The sequence below is a fragment of the Xylocopa sonorina genome, chromosome 4 (genome assembly GCF_050948175.1).
Source record: "Xylocopa sonorina isolate GNS202 chromosome 4, iyXylSono1_principal, whole genome shotgun sequence".
Classification (NCBI taxonomy): domain Eukaryota; kingdom Metazoa; phylum Arthropoda; class Insecta; order Hymenoptera; family Apidae; genus Xylocopa; species Xylocopa sonorina.
Genome location: NC_135196.1, coordinates 10,756,867 through 10,780,709, shown reverse-complemented (window position 1 = coordinate 10,780,709; position 23,843 = coordinate 10,756,867). Strand labels below are relative to the sequence as shown.

General features: G+C 42.0%; 1 protein-coding gene across 1 annotated transcript in view; it reads left to right on the top strand.

Moving 5' to 3' along the window:
- The window catches only part of LOC143422922 (membralin), a 50,509-nt gene that overhangs the window by 16,641 nt on the left and 10,025 nt on the right, over positions 1 to 23,843 (top strand). Inside the window, exon 10 of the mRNA XM_076893902.1 lies at positions 2,772 to 2,904. Within this exon, the coding sequence (XP_076750017.1) occupies positions 2,772 to 2,904 (133 nt within the window). The remainder of the gene's footprint in view (positions 1 to 2,771; positions 2,905 to 23,843) is intronic.

The window sequence follows — 23,843 nt, the reverse complement described above, 5'->3', positions numbered from 1 at the left end:
AACTTGACGACTCAGAATTACCCATAAACCATCCATTGTGCGAAAAAGTATGCAAAACAATAGTTGTATGATTTTAAAGAGAGGATAGTTCTCCTCGTGTATATTATTCGCGTACAACAAATCTGATAGAAATTGATTTGTCAATTCAATATTCACCGAAAGTTCCCTCGCCACCAATTTACTATGATACGCATTATTTGATTTAGTACGTGATATTATCACCTCGAGTAAACAATATCTTATAATGTATATGTCCACGTTATTCGTATCATTAGTAACCATTAAGAACGATTGTGTCCGCAAGAAATAAGCATACTGTAATGAAAGTATATTATTCTCACGTGATACTGTAAGCGTTAAAGAAAATAACAGGTTAAGGGATATAAAAAAAATTGCAATATTACAGATATTAAAATCACAATTTGTAATAATATCACAGTTTATGATTCAACTCGTGTTCCCTGTGACTGATGATTTACAATTAACTTAAGTGCACTTTGTTAATTGTATTTGCCAATATTTTCATCTATTAAAGGGACGCGTTTCTGAAATTCAACAGGATGCTAATTGACAGTCTAACCCGTCGCGGATTAATCGAGAAAATATCGTGTCGATTTTTCAGCAGGAAACTTCCAACGTTGTCATTAATCACCGCAGCTTGTATTTCAGCTAGGTCGGTTTCCACTTTCGTGACCTGGCCACGACACACCCTGGGATACTTTTATTATTTCCGCTCGGTCCCCGGGGGGTTTTCATATCGTTGCAATTCATTAGGAAACACGCTAGCTGTGCAACATTGTTCTATACTTCCTATGAAATACATTAACTCTATTTTCTACATTCCATGAACCCTTCCCTAACGGATCACTGGAAAGTATGTTACGAGAGTACGTTGTTCCTGCATGCTTTTGTTTTCGATCAGAAGGAAACGATCGAATTCTCACAATCGAGATTCATCTGAACACGTCTTCGCCTTACGAATTAATCGGAACTGTTACACGAGCGACGTAGAAAAAAATGTTGAGCATCGCGGGACAAATTGCCGCGAATCTGATACAATCGCCATTTCCGTGTCCTAGTGTTCGTCACCGGTTATCTGGATTCTCGTTCACGGCTAGTTTGACGGAAAGTTGTTTCACACGGAATAACTCGAACGATCTTTCAGCCGTTGAACGCCTGCGAAACAATAAAAACGACCGCCGGTACGTAGCGAACGTATCGTTTTAGCTGGTATAATGGTTCATGGGTGGGTATTAAATTTACGTAGGTCGAGACTTGCACGCTGTGCCGCGAACTTTTAATTGTGCGGAAACTATTCGATTAATAGAACGAGTCTGCGGGTTTGATAGCAGACGATTGCGAGTATCGATTCCGCGGGGTTGTTTCGCCGTTTTTAAAACAGCTCGAATGCCCACGCCTCGCCGCTGTCGCGAATTATAATAATAACAGGTGATGCTTTTGCTGTCCGTTGTCAAATTACGTGGCCTCGAACAACATCGTCGACCCGGCCTTGCTAAAGTTCCTCGGAGAAAGAAAATTTCTGCTCCGTTTTTTATACATGGCTGTTTGATTCGAATTAAATTTTCAAGCGCAACTGCTTTAATTAATGACTACGCGCACTGCTCTTTGACGAAGGAAAAAGGAGGACACGATCGTCTGAAGGATTAACTTTAAAATGATCGCGAATAAAGCTGTTACTAATTATACCACAGGCGGTGTTCATTGTATAATATTATAAAGAATGTAGATGTCATCCGAATATTGTTTGCAGAAAAATATACCGTGGTAGAAATAGTATTTTAGACCTTGGACTCGCCATTTCATGGAAGGAACTACATTATCCTAAGAAATAGCAAATTTATTATTCAAGGTACATAATAAATCGAATAAATTGCTATATTCGTGCTGAGGATAAGTCTTCGTAAGATTTTATTTATCAGAAGAATCAAAAAATGTTTTAACGAGAGATTATTTCATTTTTCTAAATTTATTCGAGTTAGTGGTTCGTAAGTTTTAGAGAGCAATTTCATCTTCATTAATGTAGTCTATAACAATCGTGAATATCTCGCCGACCGAAGTAGAAATTTTATTAAAATTATTGTGCACCGGTTTGGTAATGTTCCTTCTGCATGCACAAAATAGTGGACGTGAAAGGCATCAGTGTAAAGAGCTATTTTACGCTTAAGACAGATGATTACGCGTCAGTATAATTCGGTTTAGAATTTCCACCGCATAATAGAGAACGTACGCGTCCAAGGCAGCTTTAGACGCTATACACTGCATCTAAATGTATGTGTACGTCCGTGCAAGACATAGTGCACATCCTCGTATATGTACATAATATATCTGTGCACGTGTGTAAGATTCACAATATTCTACTACATATGGCACGTTTATACCAGAATATCTTGGGAGGAAGTGCACAAATTGGCCAAGATTTCGTGCAGACTAGTTCGTTTATTTATGAATTTCGTGTATACAACAAAGTATGCAGTCCAATATATTGTCTATCATCTACGTATACGTGCGTGAAGAAAAAAGTGAAAATACTGCTTTATTGAACATTTAATACATCACGTTGGAAATGAAATATTGTTGAATTTCATGTTCAGACATTCTCATAAGTGTCTGAACATATACGTTCCGTTTTTCCCTTATAAGACGTTTTTACCTTAAATTTTCGCATATAGTTACGGAATTTATAAAAATAGTTTCGAGTAATTAAAAACTGTTTTAAATGATTTGCTCAGTGGTAAAATATTTCATTACAGGAATGGAGGCGATCATGTCAGAATTCTTCAACGACACTACGACTGCGTTTTACATCATACTGATCGTGTGGATCGCTGATCAGTATGACTTCATTTGCTGTCACACACCTGTTACGAAGAGGCACTGGCTGCGGTAAGTTTTTGCGCTAACATAACAATGATAAGCGATTTTTAATATTCGTTTCTCTGCTACTTCCTGGTGGGAGCGGAAAAATGATATTGCAGTTATGGATATAAGTATGAAGGTAAACTAAACGTCATTTGAATATTACTCGCGACCATAATAAGTTTATTCGTACAAATCTTGACGGTTGTTGGTCTCGCGCATTTTAGATCGGGGATAAGGATGATCGAAAGAGCATTTAATTAAAAAGGATTAAGCGGTATTAAGTAGCGAGTCAGTCGTAGTCCTGGGCACATGGGGAGACCCAGTCTTTCCTCTTTAGTCTGCCGTCCGCGCACCTCCGGCTAAAACTGAAACGATCAAAGTATCTATTCTGCCTCGGAGTAGCCTTTGTTGCGCGACGATAAAACGACTTGCTTGTCGCAGGAACTTTACGAAAGGACTAACAGAAGTTTAATATGCAACGATTGTGAACGAAAAAAAAAAGGAACGAGGACGTTGATGCTTTTGTTTTTGAATGTAGACCGTGACAAAAATCGATCGAAGCTTGACCATAACGTATCACACTCTTCGCAATATTTATCTCAATCGGTTAAAAGCTTGTAGAAAATGTTATTCTTGGAGTTTATTAGAGACCATAGTTTATTACTAGTGTCTATTATTAGATATTTCTCTAATGATAGCAGAAATACCAGTCCTTATTAGTTAATCAATTAAGCGATTACGTTGGAATTCGTCTTCGTTAATAGAGATCAGTGCAGTCGAACGCGAGTACGTACCTTCTGCAATTATTGGTGTTTATTGATTGTCATGGAATACACGCGCCACGCGTGCAGATCATGAATGCGGTATGCGCAGTGAAATCTTAATTAAACACTGCGGTTTACACTACGATAAGCTTACGAAGTGTACCCGCATGTTTATGCCCGTTCCCAGATCATTTGATTCATTTCTGGATACGCCGGCCGACGGTGTTCAACGCGAACCGCCTTTCCGTGTCGGTTCGGTTACTGCTCCATTGGCATAAATACTTCTGATCAACCTGGACCTACCGAGAATTTGTCGCGTTCCCGAGCTATTCGACATTTCCGTCGGTGGGTTGTGTACAGATGTCAAAGTGGGATCAGGATGGAATCCCTCTTGTAATAGGAATCGAGTTTTACGCTCGATGTGTCTCACCGTACAGAGAGAGAGAGAGAGAGAGAGAGAGAGAGAGAGAGAGGGAGAGACAGAGACAAGGTTGTAATTTCCTTAGACCGGCAGAGGTATGGAACGAGACATTAGGGGCATTAGACGGCGATTAAACAAAATTGTCGCCGGTGATGGCCCTACTTGTCGCCTCGAATGTTTGAACAGACCGGTGACGCGCAAGTGAACGGTCAACGAAATTGCTCGCACCCAGAGGGACGGCGCGTTTAACGTGGAGCATTTTAAATTGTCGTGAAACTTTGACGGGCAAATCAAACAAGGGAGTATTTACAGCGATTAAAAACGGAAATAGAGCTTCTTGGAAACGGGGACGAAGCGAGCGGCGGAGTTAACACTTCTTGCTATCTTATACGGAATTACTTGAAAGAAATTGCTGAAAAGAGATATAAATCTTTTATTTTTAGTCTATAGTGAAAGTAATTGACAATGGTAAACTGGAAGTAAAGAGAGAGACGAAGTAAGGATCCTAAGCTAACTCTGTTAATTAAAAATAATAAATCTGGACTTTCATCTATTCGCGTATACGTTTGTCGTATGAAATATTGGGAAAGAATCATTTTTGGCTGATTAGAAATAGCAAATATTGATTTTGGTATTCTACTCATCTTCTAATCGGTATAATCCTTAGCTTGATATCAATTTAATCTGAAACAATCGAGGGTAGATGATAGACGCATACAGCTTGCTCTCTGGCGAAACTCGGTCGTAAGGGCAGTTAGGTTTCCTTTACGCAGGTTCGAGGTTAGACACGAGGCATTAGAACAACCGGTATTAGACAATAATTAAGCAGATCTGACGCTGGTAATACTCCTGTAGTATCGCCTCTAAGTATCCGAATTACGTGTTCCATTATATCGAATCTATGTCGTCGGCTGCGGAATTAACAGGACGCATTCGACAAACGATAATCGTCTTCTTTTTCTCCGTAGAAATTAGTTTCCACAAAGCGGCGGAGAATTATGTAGTATTTCGTCTGACCTCCTTTCTGCGTTGAAGCTGTTTCGCTTCTCGGTTCGATTTGCGTCACGCGAGGCAAATATTATAGATTTAACGGAGGACGATAGCTCCTTTTAGAAAAATTGCCTTTTCACCCGAAAAATGGCACTTTACACTTCCTTCGGAGCTTAGGCAATGTGTGACTTCAATTAATTTCTCGAAACTTACATTTGTACATCACCTTATAGTAAGTTGACTAGAACGGAAGCAGAAAATGAAGTTGTATGTCGGTTTACATAAGAAAAGTTAATAGAGAGTGTATTTTTTTACCAGTACCAACGGGATTATTATAAAGTGGAATAATATCATCTCTGTTAGTTATTAGATTATGCTTGAGAATCGAAAGGTGCTAACGAGCACGGTGTTCGAGAGGAACATGAAAGTAATCGGAGGGTGTTCCGGTTACGTAAAGCGTTTTCTATTTGAAGTCGTTTCGCAGATCGGACGTAAGCGTGGTTCAATTTACTGCTTTACGATCTTCGGTTCTTGGGGTTCTGGTTGCCTGACTTTGGGTTACGGTTGGTATGCAGCTAACACCGAGCAGCGTCGACTGACTGTTTCTACGGGTCATCCGGTTTTAATTAGAAACTCGACTTCCGCTTACACGCGGTTTATCCGATACTTCGTGTTCGGTTCCCGTCCCCATTTTCCCATTATTCGTAATCTAAAGCCTTTATCGGGGAATACAGGTGGAAACGAAGAAAATTGTTAATACCGAGGAATAGAATCGATACAAGAATTTTTGTTGCAAACATTTTTTTTTTAGATAGATTACACTAGCATACGAACGATCGTTGCGCGTATCGCTCTCGGACAGTCAGTTTATCGTTAAAATATTTCACTGCACTCTTAGACTGGCTCGAGTAAAGGTTTAGCAGTATGCAAATATGAATAGCGTTTTCCAGCGAAGTTTTTAATTAGATAATTAAAATTTTTGTGCTATTAAACGTTTCTTTGTCTTGGATACAGAAAAATATGCACTCACGGTTCAAAGGGCTAGAGAACGGTAGTATTATATTTTTAACTAATTGCTCCGGAGCGGAAGAATTAAGTTAAATGTCTTTTTTAAGATCGATGCAAGCTTAACGGAGTATTTCGCGCGTTTTACTGTATGGAGTACTTGTTACATAGAAATATAACAACGTACGCGTTTTCTCATAGAATTAATTCGTGTAACTTGTCGTCAAATCCCTGGACGCGTGTATACATACGCTTTTGGTATGCATCCAAAACTCGAGAAACGAAATCATGGTTGTGCACAATGTGACGTTTCGTTTTGTTACAAGGATAGCGACTGCTGGGAGGTGGAAGCTATCGAAAGTTCAATGATTGCCACGTCTGATATCTATTCTACGCGAAGTTAGCTGTTTCCGCATGTTTCTTACCTTCCTTACATACTGGAGTCACAGACTTTCGATGCACGCGTATCCTTCTTTCTCGTTTGTTTGTTTCCAGTTTTCGCATCTGATCGCGCAACAAAAATTCTTCAGAAAGAATAATCTTTAGGGAAAATCGTGCCTCGATTGCTCGTCATGCGCGCGGCAATCGTCATAAGAACTGATCTGCGACGGACTTTTATTTCCTTTAAACACCCGAGGATAAATGCAATCAAGCAATTGGATTCACAGGCTCGGCCGGTTGAAACCTCAACCCCCTGTAGTAAGAGTTTCATCCATTTGTTCAACGATTTAAAAAGGGTGGCTGTTCGTAGACTAACCGTACACACGCGGGTAGCTGCGTGTGTACGCGTTTGTTATCGAAAACAATTAGAAAAGTGCTTTGTCGAAGCGTTTCATGGAATGCAGTTGGATTATATCCGTCGAACATTTGATTTCTGGGCAAAGAACTTGTTCGTTTCGTCTATGCATATTCTCGAAAAAAGATCGCCGTACCTTGTCCGATCTGCGGTCGTCAAAGCAAAAAATGGTCGGTTGTTTGTCGCGTCCGGGTATAAAAACAAGTGGAAAACATATCGGTTTGAAACGCAGTTCCAACAGAATATAAATATCATCATTGCGGACGCTTAACTTCCGAGTAAATATTTGTTGCATTCAAAACCGATTGAAGTTGATATTGTAGTATGTTAATAATTGTTTTGTTATTTCTTCGTGAGTTCGTTCATAATGTAAAACGTAAATTAATACAGCCCCGTGCGCAGCGAGTAAGTAAATAATTCGAGAGAAGCTCGAGTGTAAATTTCGGGTAATTAAGGACAAACGTGCTTTTAATATCATTCTGCTAAAGTATTGTAGTCCTTCCGCGGTCTTAGTTCGCCCTTTGCTTCCATTCTTCCATCTTCTCCATTTTAGTGTTATCGTTTGCTCATGGTGATTCTCTCACTCATTTTTCTCATTTGTTTTTATAGGCAAATATGTATATTCGCGCTTATTCTACGCATTTGATTCTCTCAAATGGGGTAGCGAAAAATTGTAACGCTGCTACTTTACATTTCTCCATGAACATTAAATTGGTGCGCTTACAAGCAGTAATATCATTAGATATTTAATAATCCATTGGTTCGGTTGGAATGTAACGTGCGTGATGTCTGCATACGTTTTCGAACAGAAATTACGCGCGATCCATTACAAAGAATTAGGAAGAAATAGTGGGCGATGAGTATGATTGATGCGAGGGCGTGGATGGTCTCGGATTACTGATCCTTGAGTGAATTGTCATTTCTAACAGTATAATGTTCCATTATTATGAACCAAGTCTCGAGCAGTACAAATATTTGTAATATTCTCTGTTTATACAAATTACCGAAATTATGTCGCATTCTGGTTTCAAGTTTGATACCGGTCAACACGATCCTCGCGATACGCCAGTAAAATATTGCACTGCATCATCGAAAGCCAACCAGGAATCTAATTAATGCCGTTACATGTATACGATCGTCATTAAACGTCCAAATTTGTTTTACTTTTTCGCATTGGTCTCGTTGTTTTCATCTTGTCTGCCAGCGTTTACTTTCAGTTGACGTGGGTAATATGTATGAAGGAAAGAAAGAGCAGAGAGATAGGACGTGATCTGGAGGCCTTAGTTTCACGATACGCGACGATATTAGGGTGTCACGAAGGGTGTGCACTTTACTTTCGATCCGCAACCTGGGTCTGGATTCTTGGCAGCTCGTAGATAACGCACGTTCAGTCCCATTCGAGCCTAGAAGGGTTGATTCTTCCTTGGGCTGACTTATTCGGCCTCTGCGTGCACGTAGAGACACGATATTCCTTCTCGAGGTTGAATTCATGCAGATATTAACTGTAGAGTGGATAATACTCTCCTTTAATCCTTTAGCTTGCCATTTACAGTCTACTCGTGTTGCTAAATGAACAATGGTTCCTATAATTGTGTCGTTACGTTAAATTGATCTAATAGGTCCTGCTGGTCTAAAATTTAACGCCAGACTACTATTTACAGTACGCTGTGTCCTTTTTTCTTTTATGGTAAATCGTTTCAACTCGGATACAGTGAAAATAAATGAAATAATTTGTTCGGAATTTTCATCCAGATAAAATTGCAGAAATATTTCGTGTTTAGAATGTACGCTGCAGGGTATCTTGTATTTTACCCGTTCCATAATTTCCATGGAAATCTCTTTAGTCGTGCATTTATAAACTATCCCAAACGCAACATGTCATAAATTATATTAAATTTGGAAGGAAATTCATTAGCGTGCCTGTGCGTGAGTAACTTTCTAGCCATAACACAGGTTGTAATAATCATAGCGTTTAAGACTACGGTAAAATTTAATAACTTAATGCAAGGTCGCCGTCCCAGCGCTGTTCAGATTTTCTGAATAATTCCCCAAGTTGCCGGTGTGTGTACGTGCAACTTTCTTAGTTCTAATTTATATTTCGGTGCAAAGTGGTAGTAAACTGTGACTTCGCGTGGCTATAATTCCATTGTGCATTTTACACTCGCATTACGCGGTACGAGAGGGAAACAAATTATCTGAGAATTCTACGAGATTCTTCGAAGAATATCGAGCATTCGAATTTCCGTCACTTTTTTTTATCAAATATATCACGATGTGGAAACCAAAAGGAGAAGAAAGGTGTTTATACGGAAAATGTCTGAGGAACGATAGTCGAAGCCGTTGTTCCCGATCGAACTGAATTTCAATTCCACTGTGTCGGGGTTCGAGCAACGGTTCCGCCATGCCGCGTCATTTCCGTCCCATTCTCCGTCCTGTATTTACATTTCGCTGGCGGCGAATTAACCCCGCGAAAGGCATCGTTCTCTCGCAGGAGGCAGTCCACCGCGGGTGTCGTCCATGGCGCCATTACTGGCGTCGGACGCCGCGTGTGTCGTCACGGGTCGCAAGTGGTGCGTCAAGTGCTTACAATCAGCTGGGCTTGTCCGCAAATAACACCGGAGGATGATTATGATTGAATAAGTCCCGTAATTGAGGCTATTGAGCAATTATATAAATAACAAGCACACTACGGACACCGACGCAGGCGGCGCACCGACGGAACAGGGTGCCCCATAAACGCATACCACGAGTACGGCTGGACTGCTTGGGGTGTTATTTCAGCATGATGGGTGGTGAGTATGCAGGGGTATGACTCGTTCCACGGGTTGGTTCTCTCTCTCTCTCTCTCTCTCTCTCTCTCTCCTTCCTCTCATTCTCTCATTCTCTCGGCTTGCTGTTGAGCCGGGGCGCCAGCGAGTTGGGTGGAAAATTACAGTGCAAACATAACCTGTACCTATACAGGCAACCCTCCTATAACACGGTAGTTAGGTTCCTAGAAAATGCCGTGTTGTGTGAAACCGTGTTGCATGAGACCCAGAGCTAGTGCAAAAAGGGGGGGTTACGTTCCAAAAACTTATTAAAAACAAATATTTTTCTTAATTCGACATAAACAATGTAATTTTTATTAAAAATATAAATGTATGTACAACACAAAGTATAAAAAAAATATTTTAATCTAACGCAACCATAATTTAATGAATTTACTCGTCGTCACTGCTCAGTATAATCAACCGAGAACGTTTTTTCGGTGGAACGACATCGCCTTCACTTTCTGAACTTTTTTCGTTATTTAAAGTTTTTGTATGTTTTCCCCTCTTAAAAAAATCTGTAATGGAACTTTGCTTGCTGGTTCTTATTAGATCATTGTAAATTTCCCGGTATGGAGCTAAACAGTTTTGCAGCTCCCTTTTGAATTTTCGACTTCTTTCCGTCGAAGGGTCTTCATTCAAGAAAAATGATTCCAGATTTTCCGCTAAGCATAGGCCTTCTTGTAATTTTTTTAATGTTAAATTCTTGACTGCACAATCTTCGTCAGAGCTAACGTCCTCAAAATCGATTTGATTTGCATCTAGGGATGCCATTTCGATTAATTCCGCTTCGTCAACTTCTTCTTCCACTAATAAATCTTCAATGTCTTTGGAAGCCATATCCACAAAACCTTCGCCTCCGATTGATTTAGCGACTTCTAATATCGCACCAATTTCATTTTCTAATGTTTCACGTATGTTTTCCGTTTCAATTGCAGAGGGCCATATCTTCTTCCAACACGCATTTAATGTTGATGTTTTTATTTCATTCAGTGACAAAGATATGATATCGATGCAGTGCTTGATGGAAAATTTCTTCCATGCTTCCATTACGCTAATTGATTGCGAATCGGTTGCGTCTAAAATCCACTGTAACGATCTTCTTATGTAATATGTTTTAAAGGTGTAAATAATACCTTGATCCAGTGGTTGGAGCAACGAAGTAGTGTTCGGTGGTAAGAACATTATTTTGATGTTGGGATGTGTTAAATCTTGTGGGTGGCATGGAGCATTATCTAATAGCAACAGCGCCTTGCAGCTCAAATTTTTTCGCTTTAAATACCGCTCAACGCTTGGCACAAAACAATTCAAAAACCAATCTCTAAATAAATGTCCTGTTACCCAAGCTCTCGAATTTGCTGTCCAGTATACCGGCAAGGTGTTTTTATTCACGTTTTTTAGTGCACGAGGATTCAAAGATCTGTACACTAGCATCGGTTTTGTCATGAAGTCCCCCGATGCATTACTGCACAAAAGGAGCGTTAAACGATCTTTGGACACCTTAAATCCGGGTGCAGTTTTTTCTGTCTTCGATATGAAAGTTTTACTGGGCATTTTTTTCCACCAAAGCCCAGTTTCGTCGGCATTGAAAACTTGATCTGCTGTGTATCCTTGCTCGGCTATAATGTTTTGAATTTTTTCTGGATACGTCCTAGCAGCTTCATGATCAGCCGACGCAGACTCTCCTTGGATTCTTATGCTATGAATCGCAAAACGCTTTTTGAATTTCTCGAACCAACCTTTACTCGCCACAAAATCTGGATTGACAGAGGATTCTCCTTGTTGTTTGAGATGGTTGTAAATTTTTAATCCTTTTTGTTTTATAATATTGCCATCTAATGGAATTTTTTTTTGACAGCAATCGTCAATCCAAATGCTGAGGGCCTTTTCCATTTTCTCAATTATTGCTGGTCTGGGGCGGGCTGAACGTTTTGCGGATGTCGAAGATCCTGCGGCAACTGCACTTCTGATTTCTTTTTCATTTTTCTTGATTGTTCTAATTGTTGCTTCGTTCAAATTAAGGTTTTTCCCAATGTGGGATGCTTTTTCTCCTTTCGATAGACGATCCAAGATTTGAATCTTTACTTCTAAAGAAATGAATTTTCTCTTGAACGTTGTTTTATCTTTACCTGACATTGCTTGGGGCTGAAGCTTAATGTCTTAAAGATAAAAAAATTGTTCTTTAACACACCGTGGCGCGACGTAGACTACCGAGTAGCAGCGTGAGACACTTTTGTTTTCAGGCCACGGAGATGAAAGTAAAGAACGTACGAAAACCACACGGAAAACTGACTGACTGACTCTTCGAGGAAAAAACACACGCATTTTAAACCAGAACTATCGTAGGCGTTGCCTAATTATTAAGCAGCAATCGTGTGTTCCCACCCTAACTGGGCGTACCCCAATGTCCTACGGGGGACATAGGGCCCGATAAGAGGAACAACCGTCTTGCTCTTCCAGCAATTTGGAAGTGACATCGTGCACGTGGCTAGCAGAGCCGCGTCGGGCACTTTACCCGGTCGTAAATTAGTCTAAGGCTAAGACCGCACGGAAAACTCTTATACTAAACAGTCTCCGTTGGTGAACGTCTCAAGTGCTGGTCCATGCCTTGGGATACCTAATACGCATCAGACCTACATACATTTCCGCAACGATGTATCTTTAGGACAGCAAGCCTCGCCGCGGCTGTATAAGTACATACAGTGTTGTATGTACAAAGGATTTGCAGTTTTCTCATCGCGTTATAGCGAAAACGTGTTGTAGGATACCGTGTTGTAGGAGGTTTCCCGCAATTTACGAATCGTGTTATAGCGAAACCGTGTTATAAGATACCGTGTTAGAGGAGGGCTACCTGTATATCGCGAGCCCTCGGCACATCGAGTTGATGTACATACGCCGTTAGGTGGGGCCGATGATTTCGAATTGCCTTCGTTTCAACCTTTTCCTTTCGACCATCCTCTACCAGCGTTGGGACACTTTCTTGACACGGTGCGTAAAAATTCATGAGCATCGTCGAGATTGCGCTTAAGCCCTGGAAGAATTGATTAGAACGTTATATTTTCCCGCTCGCGGGTGGTGGTAAGGCGATGCTCGAGTCTATATAGTCGAAGGGGTAGGTTGAAGTTTAATCCTTCACGGTTCTTTGCGAAATGGTAGCTCGAGTGTGATTAATTTCTCGCGAGGGATGAAAAATGAGATTCGGATGTCTGCTGTTTAGTAGGCGTTACTATACGATTTAGTGGGTCGAGTGTTTCTGCGCTGAGTAGGAAGTGTAATAGCTAGTAGAAAGCACGCGAAACGATAATTATTTTCATTGTAATTGGATGATAATTGTTGGTGTGTTCGTGTTTGCGTTTAACTTCCTTTCTATTTCATTTCCAATATTGATTTCTCGAGAATGGAAAATTCATTTCTTTTATTCATTATTTAAAGGTATACTGTTAATACAATAATCTCTAGCTGTAGGATATCAGGCGTCACATTTCATTCGCGTGGTTTAAACTGTCGATATGTGTTTGTTGATAGCACTCACGTATACTCTCATGAATAATTATTATTCAGAGCGTTGAAGTAGAAATTGCGAATAATTCGCGAGCAGCGTTAATAGCATTCGCTATTCTCAAATTTGCTTGTGCAAACTTAAGAACGATTTTTCATCCCCTTAACGACATATTAATATTCAATCAAATTAAAATAGTTTGTCATCCACCACATATATTTTCTTCCTTTGGATCGTTTCTCATTCAACGGGGAAGGAAAATAAACAGCATCAGTACCTCGTAATTCCTCCGTTGTGCTCAGTGATTATTCTTTACAGATCCTATAAACCTAGTTTCTTAAAAGAAAAGAATCATCGAACGAAAAAAAAGCACCCTCGTCGTAACTCGGAGAATTACCTGTCGTCGTTCTATTTCGAGGACATTTCACGTTCGACTTTCAACACTCCGCTCTTTATCGAGCCCCGTGTATTGTTGAATAAAATTTTCTAACGCACGTACGGCCATTTATTCGGCCGAAGAGCGCAGCCTCCGCAAGAAGCTATAATTACTTTCCGCCCCGTACCCGCTCCACCCCGATGTTTACCTCCTAGAGGTGGACTTCGGAAGGAAATGGCGAGGCATGGAGCTCGATACACACGGAGTTGGCGTTTTAATCAGGGTGTCGCGTTCGTCTCGGGTATCCCGGGATAGGACGGTGATACGGGATGCATGGAGGCGGAGGAGCGTCAGACAGGCGCCAGCCGAACGGTACTCTGGCTCCGACGCTGACGGAACCAAGAGCTGACTTCATTTTCCACGGATCGCCCTTTCGCATTCCGTCTATATACGATCGGTCAACGCTTTTGTCCACGCGACAGGGTGCCGAAACACCCTCCACAGGGGGTTCCTTTTACCTCTGGACGTATGGATTTACGTCTTACCCCACTACGAAGATCGATAGCCCTGGATATGAAACCGATATCGGCTCGCGTGAAAAATTCCGCCGAGAAGAATACGATCATGATCCCTTGTTTGGGACTTTTCAACTTGTTCGAAGGGAATCGACAAGGTTCGCGCTACGCGATCTCCTTCCCCTCCATTCGGTTCGTGTTATGGTTGGCGGTTTTTTTTTTGTTTTCTCGCAAATTAATTTTTTGGAGGGTTCTCAGTGTAACTTTAATTATAATTCAGTGTTATTTCTCGTGGAATCTGAATTATTCAAAGCCACGGGAAAATACCATTACAGTAAGGTGTTGAATATCGTTCAGTTCCCCCCCGAAACGAAAACGTAGGTACGTTATTTACCGCACTGGACGCGTGATTAATCGTAAACAGTGGATGGAAAATTAGTCCCCCTAAGATAATTAGCCAACATAATTAATTTTCTTGGCTACGGGGAGCACCGTTTGGAATACTAAACAGAGACCGTTGGTTGTGTTCAGGAAAGTCCTTCGTCCAAAAAAAGAAAAGAAGAATAATTGATCCTATGCTACTTGTATTATTCTAAATATCGTTCGCAAATTGTTAAAGAATTGTCTTTGATAGAATCGTGGTCAAATTCATCTGATTTATTAATTATAATTTTTTGGAAATTCGTGGTTCGTTGAGAAAATTCAATTTTTCCATCATCTTCTTCTAAGATGCGTGTGCGTTTCACGCGGTCGAAAGAAGGAATGTTCGATCTCGAGTTCGTTGTGTTATGTTCATAAAATTAAAGGGTAATGAGAATTAACGACGATGCGATAGCAATCTTCACGCCGTGATATTTTCCGCGTGCCATCGAGGCAACGTTGCTGATGGGGAAGCTTCGAAATGAATACAGATCTGCAATGTTTTAACTGCGGATAAGGGTCGAGAACGAGAAGGTATGCGTATTGTGAAGCAGAAAAATGTTGGAAATAAATGGCTATAGCTTCTAGTCCTTTTTTCGGCTTCATTTCTTATAGTCCAAAAATTATTCTTACGTAGATACATAATATAGCGTTTCGATAAAATTCCTTTAATTTCGTTCAGTGTTAATCATAAATGTTCAGCCTATTTTGGGCCAGCTCTTTACGGCGAGAGCTACTTCATTTTTGAGATTGCCTAGCAGAGTAACTTGATCAGTATCAAAAGTTCCGTGTACTTGTACGCGAAAACTCAGACCGGCCATCGTAGACTCGTGAAGCACTCTCGGTGGCTCCCGTATTTCAAGCATTCTTTGTCACTTTTCTGAAAACCTTTAACTGCTCTTAACTCTTTCCTCGGGAGGAACTTTTAATACGTTTCAACGCAACTGGAAATAACTAGGACCGTTCGAATACCCATTTTTAATGCATCCTGCGAGTGTACGCGCGTGTGTATGTGCGGTAACACAAAGTAGTTAATATCGGAATATTAATATTGCTGGGGCGACCTCCGCAATGTGCAAATATCATTTCGAGGAGCAGGTACAGATGAAATGAAATAAGCAAGATCGATGAAATATTTTGTAACAAATTAACTTGGGAGGACCGAGAGGAACGGGGAAGTAGAGAGAACAGGGAGAGAAAGAGAGAGAGAGAGGGAGGTAGAAAGGCATCGATTTGCAATGATATTACTAAATTTTATGAACCGTTTCGCAGCCTTTTAATATTTCGCTCGAGCGTACGCTTTCTGACTTTTAAAACACTGCCCGGTTCAATTCCCGTTTACGCTAATGCAGGATCATCGCGTAGAATTAAGATGATTTTCGTAATTATTTCATATTATTCATGGAGGTAAATATTGCACAAAATTGATAATCCTGTTTATTCCGGATCGTTTATATCGTATTCATCGGTACGTATAAAATAAGGTAAATAATGCACAATAAAATTTGATCGACGGTCTTAAATTCGCTGCGGTACGGGGATGAGCCCGGTGCAAATCAGCCTGATTTGCGAGAAATTTCGTAGGGATTTTCGACGATGGAGTATGTCTCTTTAACGTTTAATCAATCCTAAATAGGAGGGATATACGTTTGTCGATAAACATCCCGTTTGACAAATCCTGGATACTCCGGTTTAAAGTATTTTCTCGAAAAGAGCAGTCGAAACGCGTATTGCCCGGCGTTTCTGCATATTTAATTCCTCATGTCATTAAAAGCATCGGCACGGCTGGTTTGGAAATGCGCGTGTGCGCCTCGGCCAAGTTTTACGACATCGTCAAAATGAAATTCCTGTTTATTCATGGTATGCGTGGTTCAAAATGGCATCGCTTCCATCGGAGGGAGGCCATAAATGTTCATTGCGAGATACATTTTCATGCGTCTACAAGACGTACAGCGTTGCGCGTATGATTTAGGATACTTGTTTAACGCTTATTTCGGACACTCCTCCAGCGGCATTCTGAAAAGTGATTGCATTCGAGATTGTCATCCCAGGGTTTCCCTTTAATCCCTTAATGTTACTTTCTTGCAGCGTGTACGGTAAATATTTCAAGAAGTATCTAAAAATTGATTTTCATACCTGAAGAATTCGAAGTTCGTTAAAGGCAGGAAATATTTCGAGGCACAAATTGAATTGCACGTCTGAACTTCAATTTTCTCCAGTCTAATCTCGTAAAATGAACTGCACCGTTTTACATGAAAACGATGCATGGTTTTTATATCACGTTTTCGATAGTACCCCCCCTGTGTGTGATATTTGAAATGATACATGCGTATTTGTACAGAACATTCGCGCAAGGATTCATTATATTAAAAATCGCACGTAGTCAAACAAAGAGAAAACAAACCGACAGAGAATACAATACGCGTGCGCAAACAAACTGTAAATCTACGATAGAGAAGCTCCGCGATGTTTGTGTTGCTGCTCGTGATCCATCTCTCATCACCTTGTGTATGCTTTTTCACGTTTTATTTCTGTACCATACACGCGATTCATTTTACGCATATGCATACGAAGATAACGGTAGTAATATTATACCAAAATGGCATGCGAGAAACGCAACATTGTTATTTCCAACAACGATTGCGTCGCGTACAAATTTCGCAGCATCTTTACACATTTGTACGCATCATTTTCAATGAGCAACCGTTTCCGCTGTAATTGTAAGGGCAGGAAATCTTAGCATGCGCGAACAGGAACGATGGTTAAATGAAAAATCCACACGGATTGTTAGCAATAGGAAGGAAGAAAGGAAGGAAGGAAACATGGAAGAAAGGGAGGAAGGAAGATAGGAAGGAAGGAAGGAAGGAAGAAAGAAAGGAAGGAAGGAAGGAAGGAAGGAAGGAAGGAAGGAAGGAAGGAACCGACCGAAACGGAACGGAACGGAACGAAAGCCATTAGCAAAGGTAGTGGATGTATAAAAGCTGGGTGGAAATCTACCGTGGAGGAATTTCGTGATGTTTCGTGTTGCTCGCGCGATTCGTCTCTCATCATCTCGTTTATATTTTTATCACGTCTATTTCCACCCATCCTTTGGGATTCTATGTACGTGGAACGTGTCCAGGCCGTGTCCTCTCTCTCTCTCTCTTCATCTCACCCTCTGTTTCGCCGTGATGACCCCCCGGCAGGCCAGTCCCCGTTTCAAAACCCCGTGGCGTCGGATCGCGTTTCTGACGCGGACGCGTGCACGCGGCATATAGGTACTCATTTGTGTACCTGAAATTCCTGCAAATCCTCGGGAATCTGGTTCGCTGCGCAAAAGGCACGCAACGACGTATTCGCTCGATCGCAGAACAAACGTTCGCGCCACGCCGCCGCCGGTTCATGCATGGACAATTTCATTACCTGTATCGGGGCTCGGTGATGCTGACCCGGTGGTCGTGATGGCGGAAAGAGGGTGCCTCGTGTGGGTGGCTCGACCAGAGGGCTCGGTTGGCGAGTGCGGCGGCGTGTGCAGGCGAAACTACACTATTAAATGGTGTCCTGACGGGCGCCAGTTAGGTGCACCGGGGTATGGCCCATTCTCGTCGTGTCACTCCGAATCTATTTGCATAGTAATGGCGCCGTGCTTCCTTCCCAACACCCCACACACCCCAGCCCCTCTTCCTTCCCTCTTCCGCTATGCCTCGCCGCCCTTTAAACGTATAAATACCGATACGGAAGCCTTCGAGTCGAAGGAAGTCTCTCCCGTTCGTTCCATGATCTCGTCGGATTGTACAAGAGTTATCAGACTTTCGTGGCGCGCTACGATCGGCGAAGATTACGGCCAAACAGTCGAAATGTGTACACATGATACTTGTGACGAAAAGTTAAAGTTACATAAATTCAAGCGCGAAATGGTGGACGCTGGCGATAATTAGGAGCTCATTGTGAGCCGACGCCGGTGTTCCTCAGTTGGAAGACAATCGAAAGACGGACTTAAATCTTACCGGAGCAACGAGTCGCGATCCCCAATTATTCGTTATAATCCTAATTATCTCGTTCACCTTTGACTCCCCGCGAAAATCCGCGATGCTCCGTACGAGATATCCATGGAAATGTATCTCGCGACGGAGTTGGCGATAATTAGGAGCTTGCTCGAAAAGCGTAAGACGATTACGACACGGCAATGCCGTAGACACCAATGACGATGAAGACGATGAACGGGGTGAAGATGGTTGAAGGCGGCGAGTAAGGGGTGAGGAGGGTAGTCGGTGGGATAAAGGAGGAAATGACTACGGAGGATGTCTGCAGCTTTCCATTAGAAGAATAATAAACTATCACCGATACCTACTGCTTCCTAGGAAACAGGCAACTCTATCCCTCGCGCGGATCGAGCAGGGGGTGGTTGCAGACCTGGGTTGCTCGAACAGGAACGGGTGGGTAACAGAAAACTGCCGTAATGGAGGTTAATTACGAAGGGGTGATTGCGGAGAGGGAAGATCGGTGGAAGTAAAGAGAGCATTGAAGGTTCTTCTTCATTTCTCTCTCACACTCCCACCCTCTTTCGTTCTCTCCTTTTTAATTTCATCCCTTCCACCGTTCTCGCATTTCTCGCAGCTCTTCTAAGGTTCTGCGAGAAGGCAAGCCTCGGATCGGTTGCCAGGGTACCGTCACACCCAGAGGATCGAAGCTTCTTCCAATTAGAAGAATCCGGTTTATCCTCTGCCCTCCAATTTTTACGGTATCTTTCGTGATAAACGTGAAACTTTTTTTATGGTAATCGGTAATATTTTTCACTTTATTATTTTTATGTTTCGATAGAAGTATCTTTTCTACCGATTTTGATCGTAAGATGAATTTACACGCGTGTTTCTCTCTTCTCACGTGATTAGTAGATTCTTATGTAACAGTCGTCACGAGACTTGAAACTACGGAACTCGTACACTTGCAGCTATCAACGCACCAATTCACATTTTGAACGCGACCAGGTGTGATATCTCATAATTGGTAACGTTCAATCTGGCCATTATTTCTCGAATTTCTCACGGCTTTCTGGCTCTTAGCGCTTCTTCCTCTTTTGTTCTTCTTCTCCCCAGGCTGTTAGAAACCGCGTTTCTATGATTGCAATATATACACATGTATCGACAGAATCCTTGTTACCTTCGCGACTTCTTGCGTAATCCAAACGTCTCGCTAATTGATCATTTGCCAAGAGTTTTTTCTTCTACGAAAATTTTATTCCGCGAAAAGGCAGATTGGAAAAGAGGAGAAAAATGTTAATTTCAACTTATAACGCACGATGAAATCTGTGAGAGGGTGTAACAATGGATAGTTTCGAGAATTGATTGTAAATCACAGAACTACCCTGAACTCCCACGTGCGTATGTACCTGGGAAAGACCGATTTCAGACCGGGATATATTTTTTCCCGCTTTGAACGGTGAAAATTTAAAATACATTCCCGCGGGCGAACTAACCGCGAGGGTGTAAGTTCGTAATGCTTTCCTTTTTCCGTCTGTGTTTGAATTTCCAACGGAGCGAGCTCAGCGAGAACCAAATAGGCAACCGTTGGCGTCGAGGTGGAAACGGATGATCTCTGCAAGTTAATTTGTAACTTGAGCATTCCGTCAGGGAGATTGGGGCGGTTTCTGGAGGTGGTTGACAGGGTGGAAGCAGGGTGCACGGTACCTTGGGGTTGTTTGTTGCGCTAATGTCTAATTAGTGGAGTGGTATCGCGTCGCAACGAAAGCCGTTGTCGACTCTGCTCGCCTCTGCTTCTCCACCATGAAAACAGCTTATCTACCGATCTATAGGGTACGCAGCGTATTTTTTCTTTTCATTTTGTCGATGTTGTTTGTCTTTTTAACGCGATCATCAACTAATGAATTATGTTTGTTTAAATAACGCGCGGACATTATCGTAAAAACGTAGAATTAATTTGCTGATTAAAAAGGATAATATTTGATTTCATTATTTATTATCAGGCCACATTTATAGCCTTGTAAAATGTTCAGTCTTAGTCTCGTTTTGCGCGATTATTTTCTACGCTTAGAAATATGTAGCAGCTGTTAATTTAGCCGGAACAAGTGCTTTTTCCCCCTTACAAAGAGGGCGAAGGGCGTAATATCGATTTTATATGTCACCCAGTAAAAGTCATCTAATGATAAGAGAAGTCCCAGTAGCGGAACGTAATGCACCGTTCGTGTCATTCTATATACCACCCAGCGATTGGCTTTTTTCAGTGCACTTAGAAAACAAGAGGGTGCCTTATATTGCCTCGCCATTAATTTTATTACGAAAACGTCGAAAAAGAGAAAAGGACGATAATATAGGAAGCGTACAAAATTGTGTCCAGCGTTTCCAAGTCTGAATAGATGGCTCTGAAGAAAAAACATTTTGTGCGTTTGGTTGTTTCTTAAAAATTTCAGTGAACATTCTGGAAAAGCTGGAGTCTCGCAAGTCTGTTTTACGTGCGAACGCGTTAAATTCGTGCAAATGCTCGGACGTATTTACAGTCGTTTAGGAGGACATGGAAACCCGCCCAATCGAGACCATCGGCGGTTTGCACGAGCAGCTTGCCAATAGCTAGCGATCTCTTAAACTCTAATTCAGCCATACCCGACCGTTTCGAAGTGGTCACTATGGTGCTTACAAAGACGCGTTTTATGGTTCTATTGCCATCGGGTCCAGGAAAATAAGCAATTTTACCTTTATTCGGTGATGTAAAAGCCGACCTATGGAAAGCGATCAACTCGCAATCGATGCCACCACGAATTGTTTTTTATATCCGTAGTAAAAGCATTTATCTGTAATACACTCCACGTGATTGTATCTTTGACAAATTAATTTTAACATGGTAGAAGATACTTTTCAAAGATTATTACGCGTACAATCTTGCTGTTGCTCTGTATAACGATAACCATTAAAGATAAAGGGGAAGTTATACATTTGATCATCTCGTGCATGCGAGTACTTTAACTGACGGAATGGACGTCTGACCGCAAAGTTTCTGGACGTAGCCACGATGAAATATTAACGATATTTCCGCGTATCGGGTCACAGTATCGTCGGTCTTCTCGAATCTGCTTTGCGACCGTCACGAGTTCGTAAATGCGTAAGGGACTCCTCGTTCTCTGGCAATCGATATGATGATCCTCTGGGACGGTTGATTACCATCTCGTACATTTTAGAGAAAGTTTTGAATTTCGTGACTCGCGTACTAGATCCTCCATTGGGCGTTACTAATGCCCACTTCGATTCGACCAATTTTGAAGCTCGCTTAGACGTACACACGCCACCAATATTTTCCATTTGCGATCGACTATCATCTAACTCCAAATATACAAACATACAAACCGTTAGAGTAGAAGGCAAAGAATCAAGAAAATTTGATACATTTTGCAAATATATTTAATTATCATCGCTATGTAATCCTGCACACGCGTGGTTGTCATCGAATACGACAATACCAGTAACGTTAGTCGTTTTGATACTTTTTTCACAGCCAGAGGCATAATGTAACATTCAACGCCATAGTCTACGGTAATCCAGTGGACTGTCGCGGAATAATCAACAATTTTCGCGTTCTATTCTATATTATTACAGCGTGAACCTTGTATATAACTGGTATAATGCAGTGGGGCGCATTAAAGGCCGGATAAACCTGCCAACCGTACAATAACTGGCGCGAGCTTTGGAGGACTGCTTCAGTACCACTCTGCTCTTATTCGTCCTTCTCTTTCGAATTTCTCGGGTATGGCCCGTGATGGTCCACGTGGTGGCATCCGCATGATTAATGATCCTAACTAGCGCCTTACTTGCTCGACACGTTCGAAACAGATCATTCTATCACGCTCAACGGATTTCGTGGGGTCCGCGTTCCTATTTTAACGATTCTGGTACCAGTTTTGATAACCTCGGATACTCTCTTCGATTTCTCAACATTGACATCGTCGTACTAATTTCTATACTCGCGGATAGAATTTTGGAAAAATGTTTCCTATTTAAAGTTAACAAATGCCGTTCGCGGTGGTCCTCGAGTAGCAAGATTGATATGCGAGCCATGAGATCAGAATAACAGGTGTGTCGCAGAGAAGATGGGACGGGCAATTTTCATGTGGATACAACGGGTCACGGCGTAAGATTCTGTAAATACATTATCCAGATTTGCTATCCGTTTCAACGTCGAAAAATCTGCGGTATCCGGAGAGCTTTGCCACGTGATACGATCCCACGACGGTATCTTTTCTTTTCCTCCGCTCCTTGCTTTCCAATTTCTCCTCTCTCTACTCCCCCTCCGACCCTCCCTTTACCACTGTTACACCCATAAACTCTCTTACGTATTTATCCATAGCCTTTTTGGCGTTCAGTCCCGTGTGTTCGCGCCGATATTATTTCATTTTCCGCTAGCCTAGGCCACCCTCGTTGGACGTTGCGGGGACAACGTTCGCGTTGGATCACCTGGACCACGTAACCTTATTTGCTGCTGCCTGGTTCAAATCATACACGGTATCACGTCTGGATAGGAATTATTTCTTCCAGTATCATCGTCTCCCGCAAGAAAGAGAGCGATCGCGATGTACCGAGTAATATTCTCAGTCTCTGCATTTTTATTTATACAAGTAGAACCCTGCCTTTGAACTTTGACATTTTTTGTCAAAAAAGAGAGAGATTTCTAAACTGGTCAGCTTAGAATGTCTACAAATCCCGGAGATCTCTCTTTACCTCTGTCATTGTCTCATCCACTGATCGCACCGTTATATTTTCCTAGCACTCGGAACTCTTCCGAGAACAGGACGCGTCGCCTTCTCGTAGACGACACCCGGCGTTCGAGTGACGTTTTCAGATATATTCTAGCATAGGCCATATCCGTTGGTCCGCGCAGAGTTCGATATATCCGCGATCACATCCTTAAATGCATCCTTCTCCGCGTCGCGCGCGCACACTGCCGTCCAAGTAGTGTAGGTGTACGTAACGCCCGGCCAGGCAGGAGTTTCGTTTCATCCTACTTGTTGGGCAGGGTCCTTCGAGTGGCCGGAGTAAAGGACTTCTCCTTTTCTATCAACTTTCTTATCTCGCTCGGTCCTCCTGTTAGAAGCGAGAGGGAATTGTTTGCACTCTTTACCCTCTTCCTTCGCGGCCTTTTCTCCTTCCCAGGGCCACTCTCCTTTCTCCGTCCGTTGGATCCGTGGCTCGGTCGGACCGTCCACGCCCCACGGGATCCTGCCACCCCGTCGACCGAACCTCAGATTGCTTTTATACCGTGGATTGATTGACAATATACTTACGTTAGTCGAGTGGACCGTACAGTTATGGAGACGGCCACATTCCCCCCAGCCATTCTGTTCTCCTCCACTTCCTTCCTCGTCTCCTTTCTTCCCCCTTACTTATTC